This window comes from Elaeis guineensis, chromosome 11 (assembly GCF_000442705.2).
Source record: "Elaeis guineensis isolate ETL-2024a chromosome 11, EG11, whole genome shotgun sequence".
NCBI lineage: Eukaryota > Viridiplantae > Streptophyta > Magnoliopsida > Arecales > Arecaceae > Elaeis > Elaeis guineensis.
In genome coordinates, this window is record NC_026003.2 from 113,290,573 (window position 1) to 113,311,278 (window position 20,706).

The 20,706-nt window shown below is 38.9% G+C and overlaps 1 protein-coding gene and 1 pseudogene across 2 annotated transcripts; both read left to right on the forward strand.

Annotated features, from left to right (window-relative positions):
• Window positions 1-6,774: 6,774 nt before the first annotated feature.
• On the forward strand, window positions 6,775-15,086 carry LOC105054104 (transcription factor LHW). Of its 2 annotated transcripts, XM_010935531.4 has the most exons (11): window positions 6,775-7,267; window positions 8,168-8,257; window positions 8,677-8,785; window positions 9,276-9,317; window positions 9,507-9,566; window positions 11,820-12,272; window positions 12,393-13,667; window positions 13,756-13,857; window positions 13,974-14,126; window positions 14,206-14,331; window positions 14,422-15,086. In XM_010935531.4, exons 1-11 carry the CDS (start codon window positions 7,167-7,169, stop codon window positions 14,602-14,604), a joined length of 2,694 nt encoding a protein of 897 aa, XP_010933833.1. In that variant the 5' UTR covers window positions 6,775-7,166; the 3' UTR covers window positions 14,605-15,086. The 2 variants fall into 2 exon arrangements, with proteins under 2 accessions (XP_010933833.1, XP_010933832.1); XM_010935530.4 differs by having other exon boundaries at window positions 11,820-13,667.
• Window positions 15,087-15,624: 538 nt separating this feature from the next.
• Window positions 15,625-20,538, forward strand: LOC105054357 (anaphase-promoting complex subunit 8-like; annotated as a pseudogene).
• Window positions 20,539-20,706: the final 168 nt, after the last annotated feature.

Here is a 20,706-nt window from a genome sequence, read left to right on the forward strand (position 1 = left end):
GACCTCTCCAACCTTCTCTAACTGTGAGAGTGATACCATACTAACAAAAGCGAAAGCAGTCTCCATAGTTGAAAAGGGGGCATGTAACAGTTTCGGAAACGAGTTTCATAGATATGGTGAAAGATTCCGATGCCACGCATTTGTCTCTTAGCTTGTGAATTCTATAGCCAGGGAAGCTGGTTTCTCGATGGGGTTAATGGCTTGGTGGATGCGTGGATAGGACAAGTCCCTTTGTTTGCTTGCAAACAGAAGCATACAATTGAGTTTGACCTTCAGTTAGCTCGGTTTGAGGGGAATGTGTGGCTGGGGTATTGAGTGGAAGGGCATCATGTACCTCCTGTGTGAGGCTAGCTCCAATCTCTTATCTACAGGAGGAATTTTTGTCTGTTATAAAGGATAAATGTGCAACTAATATATGTTGCATCAAATTAAACTGAGGGGTGGGGGGGGTGCACACTTCTATTGTTTCTCTATTTACATTTATTTGTTTATTTATTGCTATCAAATTCACAGGTGTGGGCTTTATTAATCGTCGAGAGTACAACATTTAATGTTTGTGTTGACAAAGTGCCATTTTATGACGGCCGGTTGGTACCTTGATTGGCTTCCTTAAAGACATGAGAAACATTCTCTTTAAGATCTACAAGCATTAAGCTGGAATAAATGATAAGTGGGTAAATGCTGAAATCTATTCTTCCGAAAGGTTAGAGCACATAGTGGCGCTCACAACATCAAAGGCATGATGGAAGTCCAGCTTAATAAAATATTGGGATTAGGATTGGCATGTAATGACTACGTACTGCTTTCATTATACATGTACGAGGATGAGATGCGGAGGTTAAAAAAAAAAAAAAAAGAACTCAGTTACATGTGCACGCATGCAACATTAATGAGATTGCTGTCATCTTACCTCTACTCATATCAGATACAAGTCGTAGTGATTAATGCTCCCATATTGACATGGTGTTCTTCTGATCTCATTGAGTCTAACCCTAGATCATCAATGTTGAAGTATGCTTCTTATATAAAGTATACTAGTTATGCAACTAATTAAATCCCGAACTATAGTCATGTTGGTCTTCTGTGTGCTACCTAAATAGGCTATAGAGCAGTTCTAGGCTATTTACATTGTCATAAGCTTATTAGAAACAAAAAGAAGGGAGAGATTTGGGGTTTCCCGTCAAAGAAAATGTTTTATGATATTTGCGATTTTATCTAGATTATATTTTTTTGGTAGTTATTTAGATTATGTTGATTGGGTGCTGCCACTTCTTGAATACATATAGTTCAAATATTTCAATAAGGCAGAATGAAAAGCACATCATCGCTGTTGGATTAATGATCTTTATATCGAAATTGAGACAAAGCACGTACACTCCATATTATTCTTTTAGAAGTTGTGCTTAATATCTCTATATACCCTTGGTTTAACTTTAACATGACTAATTACATAAATGATGGAAACATAATACAATATGTGCAAATATAGCTATTGCAAGCCCTCACTCATTAAGAATGTAGTGAATATATATATGTTGGACATATAGCTTGTAAGCTGGCCAAAAGCTACTCTTATTGCATTGGTCTACACTTGTATCTATGGAGCTAATCCATGATATTTTGACTAAATAGCATAAATTTGATGGAGTCGCCTGCAGTCTTGCATGACCATGTATACTAGGCTTCCATTATCTATTAGAATATTTCTAATAAATTTATTTTTTAAACGTTAATCATCTAGGATAAGAAAGTAGATTACTACTTATAACATGAGATTATCTTGTGGGTCTTTCAAATCTACTGAGAATAATTGGATTTCTACGCAGAATGAAAAGAGACAAGTTTTCTAATATTTTCGCAACCATTTATGGTAATCATTATGAGCATGGTGGTCCAATAACCTCCACGTACAAAGATGGTAATCATGATGCACTGAAACATGATTATATGGGGGAGAAAGGGGGCTCAAAGTCCTTGTTGTAGCAATAAAAGTCATCTAACATATTCACTTACATTAGGACCACATTAATATTAATGCATAAACTTAAGTTTAAACAATCATGTTACCTTGAAGAGAACTTAATTAGATACGAAGGGAGTAGCTATCTAGCCTAATTTGTTATCAGGAATCCGAACCCTGAACAATTTAATCTTGGAACTGTGCATGGCAATTTTTCGGTTGGTCCATGTAAAGCATTCTTTTTTTCTACACAAAAAATCATTCAGAAGCCAGTCCTACTCCTTCAGAGAGAGCACCTAATTTTAAATATCCATAACTTTTTCTGTAGATACTTCTAACAAGTACAAACTCTGGGTTTTTTTTTTTTTAAAGGGAAATACTCATGCACAGAATGATGACTTTTTCCACGTAGAGAGGAGATGGTTGGTCGCTACATCATTTCGCTTTCTATTGGACTCACATGGTTTGTTCGGTTGAGTTGATGTTAACTCGCTGCCCGTCTTTTTGCCAGCTCTCTTTCCGCAAAGAAATGCAATGAAAACTCGAGGAAAAGAAGCACCTTTTGATGCCATTGACCTCGCTGCGAACGGCCATGATGGAGGGGAACACATCTAAAAGCTCGAGGAGACAAAATTATAGCCCTTGATGCGAAGAATAATGGGAAGGCCTTTGTGTTTTTGTAGCAGCAAGTGGTGGACCCCGCTGCCCCCTCTCTCTTAATTTCTCTCTGCGCTTTACCAACCTACGAGACGGTGGTGGGGAGGCTTGAGGGCTTCCCAAGGCCACATCCACGAAGTGATTATAAGGGCAGGCATAGAAACAAGGGAGGAAGAGCCCTAGAAATATTCCTTCGGTAGGCTCTCAAACATATGCGAGCAAATATGATTGGATTAGCAAAGAACATAATAATCACTTGGTGTGGTACCGCAGGGTCATAAATAAAGGAAAGACCAGTCTTTGTGGAGCTTGGGGGTGGGGGTGTGTAGGGCTGCCAAGTGAGCTTGGGGCAGCCAACATTGGGTGATGGACCACCGTGGATTGGAAGGATTTCTTTTGATAAATTCTTTTTGAGTCCGTGAGGGTGAGAGCAAGGGTAAATGGTTTTTTTTTTTGGTCAAGATTCCTACACTGTATGTGGGGATTGTTTCTTTATTCGAGGAGGGGTCATATCTCTTGGGTTTCAAGGGAAGTGGGTGTGTACAATTGTCCTGGACATCCATTATGGGGTATGATGAACGATCCCTGAGCTTTATGGTGGTGGACCTTGGATACCCTACAGCTTACGACAATTCACACACACACACACACACACACACGAGGAGATGGGTAGCTAGCTCTGGAACTTTAGGTTTGTGGCCGGAGAGAGTGACTAGGGACCCCTTAATTTTAGGATAGTGGCTGTGGATCCCCAGCAACTAAGATGGTTCACATATACACTTTTGCTAAGCAGTCATTTTGGCGCGCGCGAGAGAGAGAGGTTACCAGTTGACAGTAAACTTAAAATCTATGACACCTGCACAAATACTATTTTACGTTTTCTTGAGATCTAGAAACATAATTTATACGGGATTATTCATCTAATTACAATGGCGTGCAACCTGTAGAGTATGTGAATTCATCCAAAGGGAGCTCTCTCTCTCTCTCTCTCTCTCTCTCTTTCTGTGTGTGTGTGTGTGTGTGTGTGTTTTGTGTTTTATTTTTTTGGTTAGAGAAAGGGAGAACTCGGGCAGGGATGTTTGAAGAGTTGCACCTTAAATAGAGAGGCTTTTGGTTTGACATCACAACTTTAGAGTACGTACGTAGGCTGGTAGGGGGTCCATCTGAGTCGGGCTACATTGCTTATCTTGTAGGGTAAAGCGATCCGAACTACTTGAACGTTCTTTCTCAATGCAGAAGAATTTAGTTCCAAAAGATCCCATCCTTGGAAAGAGATCGTGGGAAGACTTAACTGGCTAAAGACGGAAACTTATAATTCCATGCAAAACCTAAGCAATTATATATCATGCATGGTTGGAGATAATTAATGCAATGCTCACTAGGAAGCTGCCACGCTGCTCACCAAACTGGACATGACATGAAATAGCTCACCAAACTGGACATGACATGAAATATACAGGTTCTCAACATCTATAAAATAACTTAATAATAATGAACACAACAAGAAGTTTAAGCATTGCTTTTGAAATAAGAAAAAAGGTAAGGTTTTAACATAAAGGTAATCAAGTGCTCAAACTTAATTAACATATCCACCAAAATTCAAATGCAATAGCCACCAATATCTTTTTAAATTTCATGCTTTCAATGTACATTTCGATCCTTGTAATGCTTTCTAATATCTTCCTGATTAATGTTACCATATTTGAAGTTATACTTCCCAATGTGCTCGAGGTTTTGGGTCTTTATGCTATGAAATTTGTCAAAGACTTGCTTTTAAAGATGCAGTACATAGGAAGAAGTTTTAGCCATATTTTCTTAAACTTTTAGCCAATATGGTTCCACAATGTATAATAGGGCTCCATATTCTCATGATGTCTGTGTTCTAAAAAAAAGAATACTGTAAATTTGGTTTTCTACATATGGGCCTATTATCTTGACTACTTTAGTAAATCCACCATCATATATGGTTAAGGTGTGCTAAGAGACTCTTATCGTCAAAAGTGTGAAAGCAATCAAACCAGGAGAACTGTGCCATGAACAAATATGTGTGCATTGTATGATTTATCTTCGTATTGTTGCTCATACCTTTTTTTTTTGATGTTTTGTTTGTTTGATATTAATTGTCAAGCATTAATTTCCTAAAATAGAAGCATCAAGCAAAAATTTTGTCTTTAAGGCTGTTGGTTTCCATTTCTTTGTTTTTTTGACTTGATGGTAATGGGTTTTCATATATCACACTATAACTTGAATATAATGCATATGAGGAAGGCGATACAAATCAGATCTCTAAAGCTTCATATATATAGATTCTCACGAGTTTCACTCATGTGAAGAAGATATAATTATCTTATTGGCACTAAACTCCTCAGTAGCTTATGATAGCTCCAATTAGTTGTGCAGATAGTGCAGTAGTGGCTTTGTTTATTTGACCAAAAAAAAAAAAAGAAAGATGGTGGCATTGTTTTGGATGCAATTAACTAAGAAAACTGTATTATCTTTTTTTTTTTTAAAGGTCATTATATTGCCATATTAATTTATGATTAGAACTTTGATACATATGTAGTTGTGGTATGATTATGTTCATGAAATTGATATAAATTCATCAAAAATGAAAAATCACAATAAAATACATGTCAGTCTGGAGCCCTTAACTACCATAGAGCATTAACCTTACATACCAGATTTTAATCATGTAAATTTGGCCTCCAAAATGGTTTTGCAAGCAATGGATATGGCCTAAACCAAGTCATCTACTATAACCACAGATATATAAACCATAATTATTAGTGTATCATCAATATTCAAATGCCATCATTACCGTCCTCCATTCCAAATCTTTTGAAATAATTTGTTAATCTTTTGAAATAATTTGTTTTTAATGGAAACATGCAATGTGCTAGGGGGGGCATATATCATGTATGGAAAACTTTTTGTGGTATATGTCTAAACTTCATTTTAAGTGAAGATAAAATGGGAGATATTGCTTGGAATCTGACAAAATTTCATATCTTTCCTGAGATTCTGCACAAAGTGTATTGCTTTTCTCCCATTCCAATGTCTTGCCTCAAGTTTCTTTCTTTTTATCTTAAAAATTGTTTTTGAGATTTATGCCCCACTATATAAAGATTCCATGTCCTTGGGTTAATTACTAGGTTTGAGAAAGAATTAACCTAGACTAGGAGCACGATTTAACTGACATTTACCTCTTCTCAATTGGATTAACTCTACATTATCAGCTCTGGAGCAAAATGGTAATTATTTCTATATACAAGACAAAAGAATGAGAAAATAGTTCCTCACAGCATATCCATTCTCTGTTCTGGATCTCCACCTGTGCCATGTACTTGTTCTCTCATTAGATGTGTTTGGCTTTAGTTGGTGGAAAGAAAAGATTTATGTTGAAACTGTAATAGGCTCTAGAGGTTGTTTATTTCTTTTTAAGTGCTCAAGTCAAATTTCAATCTTAGACTAAAAATACCAACATCAAGTTGGCCTTATCCAATTAAAGCTGGTATAGGTGATGTTGATTTTAGCTTAAATATTTGAAAAGAGAAGGACAAAAAGTATCACCATAATGGGTAGTAACACAACATTAATTTCTAAAAAAGCTTCATTTCAAAAATAATTATTTGTTGTTAAAAATTCAGAATGTGGAGTATTAATATTATTTATGTTTAATTAGAATGCGAATATATATTCTTAAAAAAAATGGAGTTAAGAGGAAAACTATATTCAAAGCCCTCAAGAAAAAGTGCATGAGAGATGGTTATTTCAAAGTACTTACTTATACCTTTTTATTATTATTTTAATCCTAATAAAATAAATATTTATTTTTATTTATCTTTTCTTGTTAGCAAATAATAGAAAACAAAGATTCTTCAACAGCACTCACTATTTTACTTTCCCAGCAGCGACATCAAGCTTTGTTTCTGAGCTATAAAATTCACAGGAAAATATGACATACGTATAGCACTCGGTACAGTATTATTTATTTATTTATAAAAATAATAAAAATGAACCGCCGGTCAGCCACCGCCTACTCCCGGTTATCAACCGGCAGGGCCCGGTGATTTCTGGTCTGAAAGAGAAGATATTAACTCCCTTACCCTCCACGTTAATGGCCAAAGATGTCTCTTTCTCTTTCTTTCGCACAAATATTATGAAATCTATTTAAACGCAAAAATAGACAACCCAAGAACCGCCCCTCGGCGCTCCCAGCAAAAACGCTCTCCGGCCGGAGACCCCAACAGCGCGAAAAAATCGCCGATTTTTCTACCTCGCCGCAGTCCTTTTCGCGCCCAGTAATATAACTGGCAACCTCTCCCCTCCCCCGGTCCGGTTTTCTCGTGACGGAAAACCGCCATTGTGTCCAAAGCCGGTCCGCAGGGAGCGGCTGAGACCGCCCACCGTGGGAGCCGGCGGGGTAGAGCCCGCGAGGGGGAGCTAGGGTTGCTTTCGTCCTCGTCTTAGCTCGCTCTCTCTTTCTCTCTTCAGTCTTTGCGCTGGTCTCTTCTCTGACGCTACATCGAGATTCGTGCTGGGAGGGGTGATGGCGCCGGCGCCGGAGCTGAGGGAGGTGCTCGGCAGGCTCTGCGGTGGGGGCGGATGGGCGTACGGGGTGCTCTGGCGCGTGGATCGCCGGGATCCCCGGTAGCGAGCGGCCTTGATCTGCTTGTTTGTTTGTCTGTCTTTTTTCTTGCGTGGTGTTTTCTTGGAAGGAGTTTTTTTCTTTTTTTCTTCAGTGTCTTTCTGGGAATCTATGGACTCTGGGTTTTCTCTTTGATGTGGGCTTTCATGGATTTGTTTTTTTAGTTGGGTTTTTAACGTCTCTCTGCTTTTATTTTTGGGCTACTTTTTTTTTTTTTTTGGAATTTTAAAGCATGGACTAAATTGGTAGTAAGTAGTTCAGAACTAAAAATTACTCCTTTTGGCATTTTAGTATTTCTGTTTTCTTATTTATTTATTTATTTTTTCATTATTGCCTTTGTTGGTTTTGTGATTGATGGTTATAGGAGAACCGGAGAATAATCTTTATCCGCTGGATTTATGAAGGCTTCTCGCAAATAATTGGTGCCCGTTTTTGGACAATATGTTTAGGTCGAATAGCACTTTTATTGGATCACTTTTCTCTTTTACTACAATTGAAAAATTTTTACTTTGATAACTTTTTCCTCCTTTCCTTTTTTGAGTTTCAAGCAGCCATTTTTCTCACAAAAATGCTATTTTTGATAGAAAGTGAATACTGCAATGCTCTGCTAACATCAATTCCATGAACGCCTTCAGTTTTCGCTGTTTTTGAAACATGGGTTGCTGAATTGATGATGGATGCTCCTGTACTAACTCACTGTGGGTGCTTATTTATATGTTAATCTCTTAAATTTTAGCATCAGTTCCTCCACTTCATGGTTGAGACTGGATTTCTTTTTTTCCTTTTGATTTCTTGGAAATTTCTGATACCAATGGGCTAGAGAATGCTGTGTTGGATTATAATTTGTATCAAAGTATTTAGATGATCCTTTTGATTAATATCCACACTGTTCTGATTACCAGGTTGCTGACGGTAGAAGATTGCTACTATGAAGAGCAGGTTCGGGGAGTGCTTGACAAGATACTTCATCAGGTCCACATGGTTGGAGAAGGGTGAGATTAGCATAATTTCATCATCTATTGTATATGTCAGGCTTCTTTCAGGGCTACATTTGTTTTGAGTGTGTTTTAATTATGCTTCTCTTTCACTGGGTTCATGGATGTACTTATAGCTTGAATGGTAAAAATTTTGAACGGAAGTGCAGGATGAGCACATGATTTTATCGTTTAGTTGCAACATAAAGCAACTTTCTCAGACAAAATGTACTTTGTTTTGGAGCTTGATATATGGTCATACTTGCTCTTCTTGCAGTTTACTGAAACTTGTTTATTTAGTTACGGAGATATTTTTGTTTGTTTATTATTGAAACTTGTTTTTCTTGCAGCTAAATATGCAATCTTTTTTTGCCGTTCTTAATAATAATGAAGTGGCTGCCTTTTATTTTAAAGGCTAATTTGTCTTTTTTGATCAGAATAATTGGAGGAGCAGTTATAAATGAGAAGCACCAGTGGGTCTACTCTGATTCTTATGGCATAAATTTGAGCCCGACCAGCTCTACTGACAATCCAGACATATTTCAGGTACAGTTAGATGTGTCTACTGACTTTCTTAGTGGCAACTTAACTGATCCAGAGATCGAGAGAGAGAGAGAGAGAGCAAAAGTTAGAAAAAGCCTGTGCAAGTGTCTGAAGCTTAAAAAGAAGAGTGGGAGAAAGAATAATGTTATGTAAATAAATTTTCTGTGATATCAAAATAAATTTCAATTTCCTGGTCATCCTAATTTTTTGTGGAGTTTCCATTATATTAAGAAAAAGAGTTTCAAACAAACAAAAAAATGATGATTTGCACAAGTATATGATCTTTTAGACTTTATGCTAATTTTGTAAAGCATACATGTACTACCGTATTAGTTATCATTGGTTGTCTAAATTAACTTTTCTAGTACATGTTTCATAATTATTTATCATTCCATCTTGCTTTGCTACATTATTGGAGACTGTTAAATGTCTTATGATGCTACATGCTCATTACACTACATTTAATTATCTGACAGTTTTTTTCTTTTCCCAGAGTGATGCTGAATGGCAACATCAGTTTACTCCTGGAATTAAGGTTTGTGCTTATTTATTTACACTTTTGTCCTAGTCCAGATGCATGCATACTGCCTTACTTCATAATATTGACCTGGCTGATTTGAATAAAGATTATGAGATCTAAATTCCTTATTCATACACTTGCTAAATCAATCTTTAATGATGAGCTGCATAATTTTGCCACTGAAAATAATTGTCTGTCTTGCAGACTATTGCCATCATTTCTCTGCGGTCATCAGGTGTGGTTCAGTTTGGTTCCCCCGAGAAGGTTAGTAATTGAAATTCCTTCTATACTGTCAATGATGCTGTTGTACAAAGTAAATTGCCAATTACTTAGTCTCAAAACTTGAGGTTTGTTATGATGATAAGGTTAAAAGAGTAGTTATCTTGATCACGTTTTCTTGCTTAAAATAATAAAACAGGTTCAAGGTACAATTCCGACAGAATCATTACTGCTTGATTCCCTGATTTGCAGTTCTCGACTTGACATAGTTATTTTCAAAAGATATCTTTTAAGTTCATCTTCAGATCAATAATTGCTTGTTCATTTGTTAATGCCCGGTAAGGAGCCTGAAACATTCAGGCCATGGAAAGAATGAGTTAACTAAATGAAATCTATAAAATATTTGAAATATGAATTAAAGAATTTTAAGTGATGTAATTGTCAACTAAAGAAAATGACATCATTTTATGTGCATCACATTGCACTTGTTCTGCCACCTTCTTTCTTTTGGAAGCTGATGCTGGTAATGAGACATCCAGGGCTTGCATTCCCTTATGCATAAATTCAAAGGGACACCTATATATCTACAGCACCATGTATTGATGAGAAAGGTTTGGATATAATGAATGGTCCCCTTTTGAAAAAAGAAGACACCTTAGCTATTATGCAATTCATATTTTTAACTTCAGTCGGTAGATTTCTGCATAGGATGGCATACCTGTTTTGGACTCTTTTTCCTGCATGCGCATCCATCCACCTCTCAACCATCAGATTCCCCTCTTCGATTGAACAACAATGATCATTTATTTATTCTATTAGCATGACCTATCTTATTTATTTATGTTCTCTAGATTATGAGTTCATAAACTTTGAAATGAATGGAATATTTTAATGATTTTGTAAAATTTCTGACAAAACTGTTTGCTCTGTTGCACTTGAATCCACTTATGGAGCTTTCTATTCCTTTTTGTCATCTGTAAGTCAATGTTCTCTTTAACTTATTACTTGGTTTAATATAAGTCATGTAAATTTTTAAAAAAACTAAATGGCACTGCATTGAACAAGATATGATGTGACATGGGTGCAACATGGCATGACTTATTGTTATAAAGCTAGAGTGCTCTAAGACAGTAGTGTACCGAACACTTGGCATAAAAATATGGAGTGTAACATCTGGGAATCCAATTGTAAGTTTTAACTCAGTCTTGAACAATTCTACTCGGAGTGATGTCACATTTACCTTATATGGTACACATACGGAACACTTCTTTCAATGGTAACACCTTGTCATATTAAATTTAAATTTTCTAGCATCCGGCAAAGGGTTGTTAAAAGAGCAATCTTGAGGAAAGCAGCTTTTAATAATTTATCTTGCCTTTAATATTTGAAAATTGATGTGAAACGAAGAGAGTGCTGTCCTTATACGTCAATGATAAACTTAAATGATGAGCTTAAGAATTAAATGGCAGTAGTTAATACATGATAGGACAAGAAGTTAATACAGGACAGGACAAGAGTTGAAGTTGCATGAGAAGGGGCAAAGGAGAGCTTGTTGTGCAATTTGAGAAAAGTTTACTAGAATTTCATTATTCTTCACTTCCTTTGAATGAAGACTATACACAGGAAGAACTAATGACTGGAATCTTTTGTAAATTTACCCATTTTCAGTGTCTTCATTTGGACAACATGCATAGTTGCATTCTCAAATCTTAGAAACAATGCAGATTGTGAACATATGGTGATAATGGTATGTGGATCTTGACACAGTTTGTGGTCTGGTTTCTTGCTGCATGTATTGAGATGAGAGTTTGGTGGGATAAATTCCCAGTGTCGGATCCCATCACCCTTCCCTCATTTTTAGGGGAAACATGATTACATGAGTTTGTACAGTGTCATTCCTACAGAATAATTATCATGATCTGCCAGATTGCAACCTCTTTTATCAGAATTACCTGCTTGCCTTTTCTTTCCATTAGAGCATGCTGGATGATTCTCATGCATGTCTAAAGATGGTTTTGTCTTCAATTCACATGGTTGATAGCAGGCTAAATGATTACAGCCATGGAGAAATCATAGTAAACTCATAAACAATGTCTCTGTATCAAATTATTTGCTATTAATCAGTGAACGGTAATTTTAACATGCATTCGTTAAAACATGCTGCCAAAAGTTGAATTACTCAAGTTGAATTACTTGAGCTATTGTCTTTTGTGGCCACAATGTCTCCATATATAGTCTGTGTGATGTAAAAATTAGTATGCCATGGAATTGATGATTTTAACTCATTTTTGCCACCAGATTCTAGAAAATTTGGAGTTTGTCAATGAAGTTAAGCATTCGTTGGAGCAGGTGGAAGGTATAGTGGGGCTTTTTCCGCATGGAATAGCTCATAAAGCTTGGACCATTCATGATCCGAATGCAGCATCTACATCTGCAATTTCTTCGAGAAGTGCTTATTATTGTTATGAGAACACTAATTCCTTGCGTGGAGACATAAGCAAAAACTGGATGACAAGCGCAGAGTCTCTGAGTGAGCCTATTCAGTTTCCAAGTATTTTCTCTCACGGATCTTATCATGGCTTCAGATCTCACAGTGGGGGCATGAATCCTATAGTAACCATGCCAGGAGTCTCCGGTTCTGCACTTGTACTCAAAGATTCTTTTGACCCATTCCAGAAAACACCTTTTATCAGCAAGAATTCCTCATTTTACCATGCAAACCAATGCCCTGCAGCAAGTGCTGAAACTCAGGTACTGTTGTCCCCTAACGTACAATTTCAATCTGCTACTAATTTTTCCAGCAGTTCAGCTATGACCAACTTGAACACATATACTTGGGCCAAAGGAATTTCTGATCAAACGATCATGCAGAGGCTGTTATCCAGGATGGGAATGCAGGGGTTTCCTAGCTTGATTCCAGCTAATTCACATCTTGCTGTTCCCCATGTGAATGCACTTCATCAATTTTCTGGAGACTCCTTATCTTGTGGCCCATATAGATTGTATGATACAATGCCTGGCTCAAGATCTTCTGATATGAGCAAAGTTTGCCTTAATGGTACAGAGAAGTCGCTAGAAATCCAGCATTCATCTTTGTCATCTTTGGCTGTGGGTGGGCCATCTGGTTGCAGATCCTTCTGCCATGAACTTCCAGATACTTCTGTCACTTTAGAAGACATGACAACTGACCATTCTCTGTTGCTTCATTCTAAGAATGATTCCTTAAATGGTCTTATTCATCTGAATGATCAGCCACTGGAGCAAGTCTCTGACCTGTCTGCAAAAATGAATGAGATCATGGTGGGTGCCAGTTCTGTATCAGCTTGTTTGGCTGAAGGTGAGGGGAATGACTACACTCCGATGGCTGGGTCCCAAACTGTTCCAGTTGAGAACTCCACTGCAGCACCATTGAATTCTATGGGTGCAGAAAATGATGGGAAAGAAAACTCTTCAACTGCACCTTCTCAACCTCCTTCCGATAATAACCTGTTTGATGGCATGGAATTGGATCTAAGCCCAAGCATTCTTGTGCAGGAATGTTGGGATGACATAATAATGCAAGTAGGCAGTGACAGTTGTTTGAATTTGAGTGCTAATGTCTCAGAATGCATTGCAGAGTTGGACATGGGCTCTATAACAGGTGCTGAAAAAGGGCTGTTCTTAGACTCTGGTCTTGAACAATTATTGGATGCCATAGTTGGTGAGAATGCTAATAGAGCTTCTACTCATAATTCTGTGGCTACTAGTGTCAATCCTAGTGCTGATCTTGATTCAGAGCATAAATTTTCTGCAATTAGTACGGTAGGTGCACCTTCATTGTACAGAAATCAGGTTGCGCTAGCAGGTCTTCCTTCCATAAGTACTAAATCTGATGTGCTGTTACCTCGTTGCGACTCGGAGAAGATCATGCATGGATCTCCAAAAGAGGCACTCTCAGTATCCCATGTCAGTTCATGGATTGATGATAGTTGCAGTATGAATGTTGGGAGTGCTGTGATCAATGAACCAAAGAAGCCTGAAGAAGCTGTCAAAGTTGTTAAGAAAAGGGCAAGACCTGGGGAAAGCACTCGGCCAAGGCCAAAAGATCGCCAGCAAATACAAGACCGGGTGAAGGAGTTACGAGAAATTGTGCCAAATTGTGCAAAGGTAGTCATCTCAACTACTGTTTTGGATGCTTTCTCTGGCTATTACCGCATGCTGTGTTTTCATCCTCTTCTTTAATTGAACATAACAGTGTAGCATTGATGCTTTGTTGGACCGCACGATAAAACACATGCTCTTTTTGCAAAGCGTGACAAAGTATGCAGACAAACTCAAGCAAACTGATGAGCCAAAGGTACATCATCACTTTTTAGTTTTTGTCCTTCAGAGATACTTCTTGATAATCATTTGGTCAATATTGATTGCTTTTCTTTTTCTCTCTCTTTAATTTGTTTTTATGTGAACATATAGATGATTGTTGAGGAGAGTGGTGTTGTTTTAAAAGATAATTCTAGTGGTGGCACCGGTGCTGGTGCGACCTGGGCGTATGAAGTTGCAGGACAAACCATGGTCTGCCCGATAATAGTCGAGGACCTCACCCCCCCTGGTCAGATGCTAGTAGAGGTAACAAACAGTCCAATTTTATTTTAACGCTGTTGCCACTATGTGCAAATTTAAGATGCCCCATTTATTCTCTGAACAGATGCTTTGTGAAGAACACGGGTTCTTTCTAGAGATAGCAGACATCATTCGTGGATTTGGCTTGACTATCTTGAAAGGAGTGATGGAGATTCATGACAGTAAGATCTGGGCACGGTTTTTAGTCGAGGTAGGGCATGAAAAAGGAACTATCTATCGAAATGCTTATATCCTTTATCTCTGTTTCTCAATTAGATAGATTGCTTTGCTGCTGTTGCAGGCTAATAGAGATGTGACCAGGATGGATATCTTTCTCTCCCTTGTTCAACTTTTGCAACAAACTAGCAGCACTCGATCTAGTGACCAACTGGCTAAGATTATGGACAAAGGGGCTCCCACATTTGCCAATTACCAGCATTCTCCCATGTCAATTCCCATTAGTCTAGCAGACAGATTGCAGTGATCCAAGCCTGGTATCAGCTCAAGAAATGACTCGATAGGTCATGTGTTCCACAATGATGGCATTCCAGATTGAGAACTATGTCCTGATACCAAGATAGTGAATGGTGGTGTCTGGTCTTGCATTGTGGCTGAACATGTCTGAACCTGGATAAGAATGCGGTCTACTGCATTGACCATCAGAGACCGAATAGAGCTTACCGTATATTTGAGAAGTGCATCATCAGTGGAAAAGCCAGTAAATTTCAGATGTACAAGTTTCCCAAAAGAATGAATGATAGGAAGAACTCATGCATGGGAAAGACGGGTTCAAGGCAAGTGGATTGTCTCTGGGTCTGGGGCATAAGCTTTGCAGGCAAATGTGTTTATAATAGTCTTTTAACCATGTAGTGTTGTTGAGATTTGTACCATTTGGTTCTTTTGCTGACCTGTTTATATGGAATCAGATGCTTTTGACCTGATAATTGTTTCTGCCTGTTTCATTTATTGACCTCTTTCTATTTCCCAATTTTCTTAGGCAGGTCAACAGGAAATTATTATTCCAGACTTTCTTATCTTATAAAAAAGCTAAAGAAAAGGGGTTAGATGAAAAAGGTCAAAATATCTTTTTAAATCTGCACAACAATATTTCTGAGTTTCATAGTTAACAGCTTGAAACAAGAGCGTAGTTTAAAAGCCATTTATCTTTCAAAAAAGCTGACCTATAGTTAATTCAAATTCAATTTGTTAATTGAATTCAAATAATGAGGCTAAATTGAAAGATAGCATGGCTTGATACAGAGGTTATATAACCATTTTATTTCATCAAAAAGAGCCGAATTCAATTAACAAATGCAAAAGTGAAAGCAGGTAATTTATATATACTATATTAAAAGGATATGCTTCGTTATTATTTTATTTTATTATTAACATTACATGTCTGTAACGTGTATTTTGCCCTTCGCGCCTGTGAGATGCCCAGCGCCAGACAAGCCACCATTCATTTCAGTTTTCCCCTTTGCCGCTCTCTCCGCAAAAACCAAAATCCCCTCCTGAAGAGATGACCTCCAACTCCAAAGAGACCTATCGCTCGCAGCGATCCGCCAGCTCGGCGATCGCTGCCTCTACTCCGCCGCCAAATGGTATTGCTCTCTCTCTCTCCCCCCCCTCCCTCCCTCCTCACCTTATTCTCCTCAACAGGGCAGCAGAACTCCTCGGCCAGCCCCTCCACCTCCAGCGGCATTCCCTCCACCTCCAGCGCCTCCCGCCTCCTCCCCCACAACCACCGCGATGGACCCAGCTTCCGCCGGCTGCTCCGCTCCGGCGGCGCCGTCATTGCCACGCCCCTCGCCGGCGTGTCCTACGTCAGCACCCCCATCCCCGACGACGATGGGCTCGATGGCTGCGGCGGCGCCGCCGGGGACTGCTACCTCCTCGCCAAGTCCTACTACGACTGTCGCGAGTACCGCAGGGCTGCCCACGCCCTCAGAGGTCTGACAGGGCGGAAGCATGTCTTCCTCCGCTGCTACGCTCTCTATATGGTACGCCTTCTTGAAGATCCCCTTCTCATTACTAGTTTCGTTTAGTTCCCTTCTCTGTCCTCTTTTTTGGTGGATTTATCGTCTAGTCTGGTGTTGTTCGACGAAATGCATCTGTTAATGGGTTTTGTGTGCGCATAGTTTTTACATGCTTTAAACTACAGCTGCAACATTTTTCCTCTAATTAATGGAAAGCATCCTCATCAAGATTCTGGTATTGCGATAAGCAGGTATGTAGTCTAAGAACCTTCAATATCCACAAATTGCTAAAATAACTTAAGTTGATTTCTGAAAGAGTTAACGATGAGATTCCTTTTGTAAGTTGGATTTTGAGAAAGTAGACACTTCGTCAGTAAAAGTTACAGCAGGAGTTCTAAAGTAATACTGTTGAATTTTAGTGCCTTCAATGTTCTAGTAAGCATCTTTGGCTCATCATCATCACAGGCCTTTTCCCATCAAATATGGGGTAAGCTTACAACACAACTCAAAGTTGAGAAGTCTTAATAGATTGACTAGATTCTCTGATTGGTCGTTAAGCCAATCTCTATTTTGAAAATTGGTGCTAAATTCTTGTCCAAGTAATCTCGGAGTGGCTTGCCACGAAACCTTAGTTGGTAGGTTGGGAGATGTCCCTTGTTGGTTGCAGTTTAATTGCATGCAATCAGGAGCAATCCTCCAAACTTTCTTAAGAACTGGAAAGAGTCTAGACAAGGGGGAGAAGATGATAACTTTTGATGTAGAAGTTGTGTTCATTTCAAAGGTACAAGTGGGCCAAATGAATGGCAGCCTGTAAGCATCCTTGGGTGCCAGGATTAAAATATTGTATTTCCAGTGCCATGCAAGCCTTCAGTGGCATGGACGAATTGGTCCATGCCATGCCAATGCTTGGCACATTTTGGCATAGCAGGCGTGCCAAGCACCGGCTTGGCACTGTGCTAGTGCCTTGTGATTGCAAGGCATTGGCCCAGTATCCATCATGCCATGCCAACTGCACTATTGGCACTGTAATGATCTATATTTGGATATCACATGTCCGGAGTCCTTTATTTTCAGAAGAACAAATTTAATTTCTAGCAACAAAACTAGACCTGTGGGTTATGTGTAGATTTGGCATATTATGGTGAACATATGACTTAGTTTGAAGCTTGACTCTGCATTTACTTAGTGAACCTTGATTTTTAATGGTCTGATATTTTCAATTAGATCAATTATGTCCAACAGGTAAATGGGACCTATTCTTTTTAAAAATCTATGCAAAGATGTAGGGTTACGATTATCAGCAGAAATGCCTTTCTCAGTTTCTTTTAGGTCTTTGGGTTTATAAAGTAATTGCATCACATTCATTTTTCATGTTCACTTGAAGGCTGGATGATCCCAACCCATAATTCTGATTTTGAATTTACCTCTTCAAATTATAGGCAGGAGAAAAGCGAAAAGAAGAAGAGATGATAGAACTTGAGGGGTCCTTGGGCAAGAGCGATGTCGTGAACAGCGAATTAGCTTGTCTAGAGAGAGAGTTATCCAAACTCTGCAGAACTGGTGTCATTGATTCCTTTGGTCTATACTTGTATGGCATCATACTGAGAGATAAGGGTTGTGAGAACCTTGCCGTAACCGTACTTGTTGAATCTGTAAACAGCTACCCTTGGAACTGGAGTGCTTGGTTGGAACTTCAGTCTCTATGTACTACAACTGACATTCTGAACAACTTAAATCTTAAAAACCACTGGATGAAAGATTTATTTCTTGCTAGTGCATATCAAGAACTCAAGATGCATGAGGAAGCTTTAAAAAGATATGAAAGTTTGATGGGCATTTTCCGGTTCAGTGATTACATCCAGGCTCAAATTGCAACAGCCCAGTATAATTTGAGGGAGCTGGACGGAGCTGAAATGATCTTTGAAGAAATCCTGAGGAATGACCCATATCATGTGGATTCCATGGATGTTTATTCAAATTTACTTTATGCAAGAGAATGTTTCTCTGCTCTCAGTTTCCTTGCCCACAGGGTATTTTTGACTGATAAATATCGACCTGAGTCATGTTGCATTATTGCAGACTACTACAGTTTAAAGGGCCAGCATGAGAAATCTGTTTTGTACTTTAGAAGGGCCCTGAAACTTAACAGAAAATACCTATCAGCTTGGACTCTGATGGGTCATGAGTATGTTGAGATGAAGAATACACCAGCTGCAATTGATGCCTATAGGAGGGCCGTTGATGTAAATATATCAAATCCTCGGGACTACCGTGCCTGTATGGTTTGGGGCAGACATATGAGATGATGGGCATGCCCTTCTATGCTCTTTATTATGTCCGGAAATCATCTTACTTGCAGCCTAATGATGCCCGGCTTTGGATTGCTATGGCTCAGTGCTATGAAAGCGCACCACTTCAGATGCTTGAGGAGGCAATTAAGTGTTACACTCAGGCTGCAAACAGTAATGACTGGGAAGGGATAGCTCTACATCAGCTTGCAAAGCTGCACTGTATGCTTGGGCATTCTGAACAGGCTGCATTTTACTACAAGAAAGATTTGAAGAGGATGGAAGCTGAAGAGAAAAAGGGGCCAAATATGATTGAAGCTCTACTCTTCCTTGTTAGACACTGCAAAGACGAAAAAAGATTTGAGGAAGCAGAGGTCTATTGCACAAGGCTCTTGGATTATACTGGTCCTGTAAGTGATCTCATCTTCAAGGACAACTTACAAGATATTATTTTTTATGTTCTTCCTGCAGGATTTTGTTCATATAAGAAGAATGTAGTTTCTTCCCTTGTCTTAATAATTTGGCTTTCCCCCCCTTTTCTCAATTCGTGGTTGCATCCCAGTAGGCATAGTTTTCTTGTTTGGACCTGCCAAATTTTGCAGGAAATGGAGACAGCAAAGAGTCTTCTGCAAGGACTGAAAATAGCTCAGTCCAGTTTTCCTTCAATTGATAAAGCGCATTTTGCTCCTTAAAGTTCCAATCCATGGATCTTCAAGAAATTTTGACAATGTGTTTGAACAAAAGGGAATATAAATGAGGTAATTCCATCTTGGCATAATATTCCATTTACCAGCATCAGTCACTGAAGAAGAAAAGATATAACAAGCAAATCGAATCAGCATGCAACACCTGAAGTAGTCATGCTCATCCCACATGAAAATGATTAAAGTGAGCTTTCCTGAGATTTTGGCACCTGATAAGCTTGAAGCTTAGATATCTGTCATGGAGGATTTGCTCTTGTCACTGTATTATTAAAGTCATCAAATTAAGCCTTGCCAAGCAGCTTCAGATCGCTGGAGATGTCATTTGTGGATGAGTTGTACTTTCATGAAATTGCTGGATCTTTGCATCAAGAAGCACTAATTGTTGCATGATACCCAAACAAGCATGAAAGGAATGATGCAGATGCCCAATTCCAATATCGCCGTTGCATAGACTCATTCTTCTGGAAGCATATGTTTTTGATACCATTACATATATGCAGCTTTATGGCCTTCTTGTCATGGTGGACGTAATAATTAGTTTATTCGAACCTCTTATTCCCATCCGTTCACCATGTTTTCTCTTACTTTTGCAAGTAACCTTCCTAATTCCATGCGTATCTAGTTTACTCACAGTTTGTTAGCTATCATGAATCTTGTTCGTTGGATCCATAAGGGCATGTCGCAGGTTATGTGATAAAAAGTGGACTCCGCTTGACCAATGGGGACAAGCAGGCTCTTCTCTCTCCCCCTTTTACAGTTTCATGTTCTCATTCGTAAATCATCTCCATGGTGTAATTATCTTTTTGAACTCTCAAGCGATTTGTGTCAACTAGGGTCTGTCACCATCAAATAGCAAAATTCTATTAGAAAGTCCCTTGTCCGGTATAGCAATTTTGCTTTGCGCGTGAGCAATTTACTGGTTTGCCGGCAAGCATCGCACGATCTAGTGTTTGGAAATATTAGCCTGTAGCCATTGCTGAGCTTCCTCATGTCCTATTACCATCTGAGTGAGATCTTTGCTCCCTGGTGATGTCTAAGATCCATGAAACGACAAGCTAGAGAAGGTTTAAGAAATGAAAATGACTGAATAAACCATCTGGATCGGACTGGAAAGTGTTGGCCCACCACCACGTGGGACACAGAATATTAATGGGAGCGGCTTCAGCAATCTTGATTCGAGCTCATGCTCGGAAGCTAGATCCGGGCCTCAGCCGAACCAAGCTTGAGCCTCGAAAGAAATGAACCCCGGACTCGAGCATCTATGGAAGTAGTTACTCGCATCTGCCATCCCGTATCAGAACCAAATGCCAGGGTTTACACATGGTGTTCATTGTGTCCTCAAGTCTTTGGATATTCTTCTTTTTCCAGAAAATAAAAAATTGCATGGGAACCGCTGATGGTAAGGGCTTTGCTTTTGTTTTAGATTGGTTCCTTTATGGCAAGCGAAATTGCATGGGAAGTGGATCCTTATTATATAACCTAGAAAGGAAATTGTTTATTGGACTTGAGATCGGACGAGAGGAGTGGAAGTAAATACTAGCGGGTGGTTTTCGGGTAAAATCGGATAATGGATCGGGTCGGGTGGTCGAGTAAGGAGCGGGATTGACAGGTTTGCCAC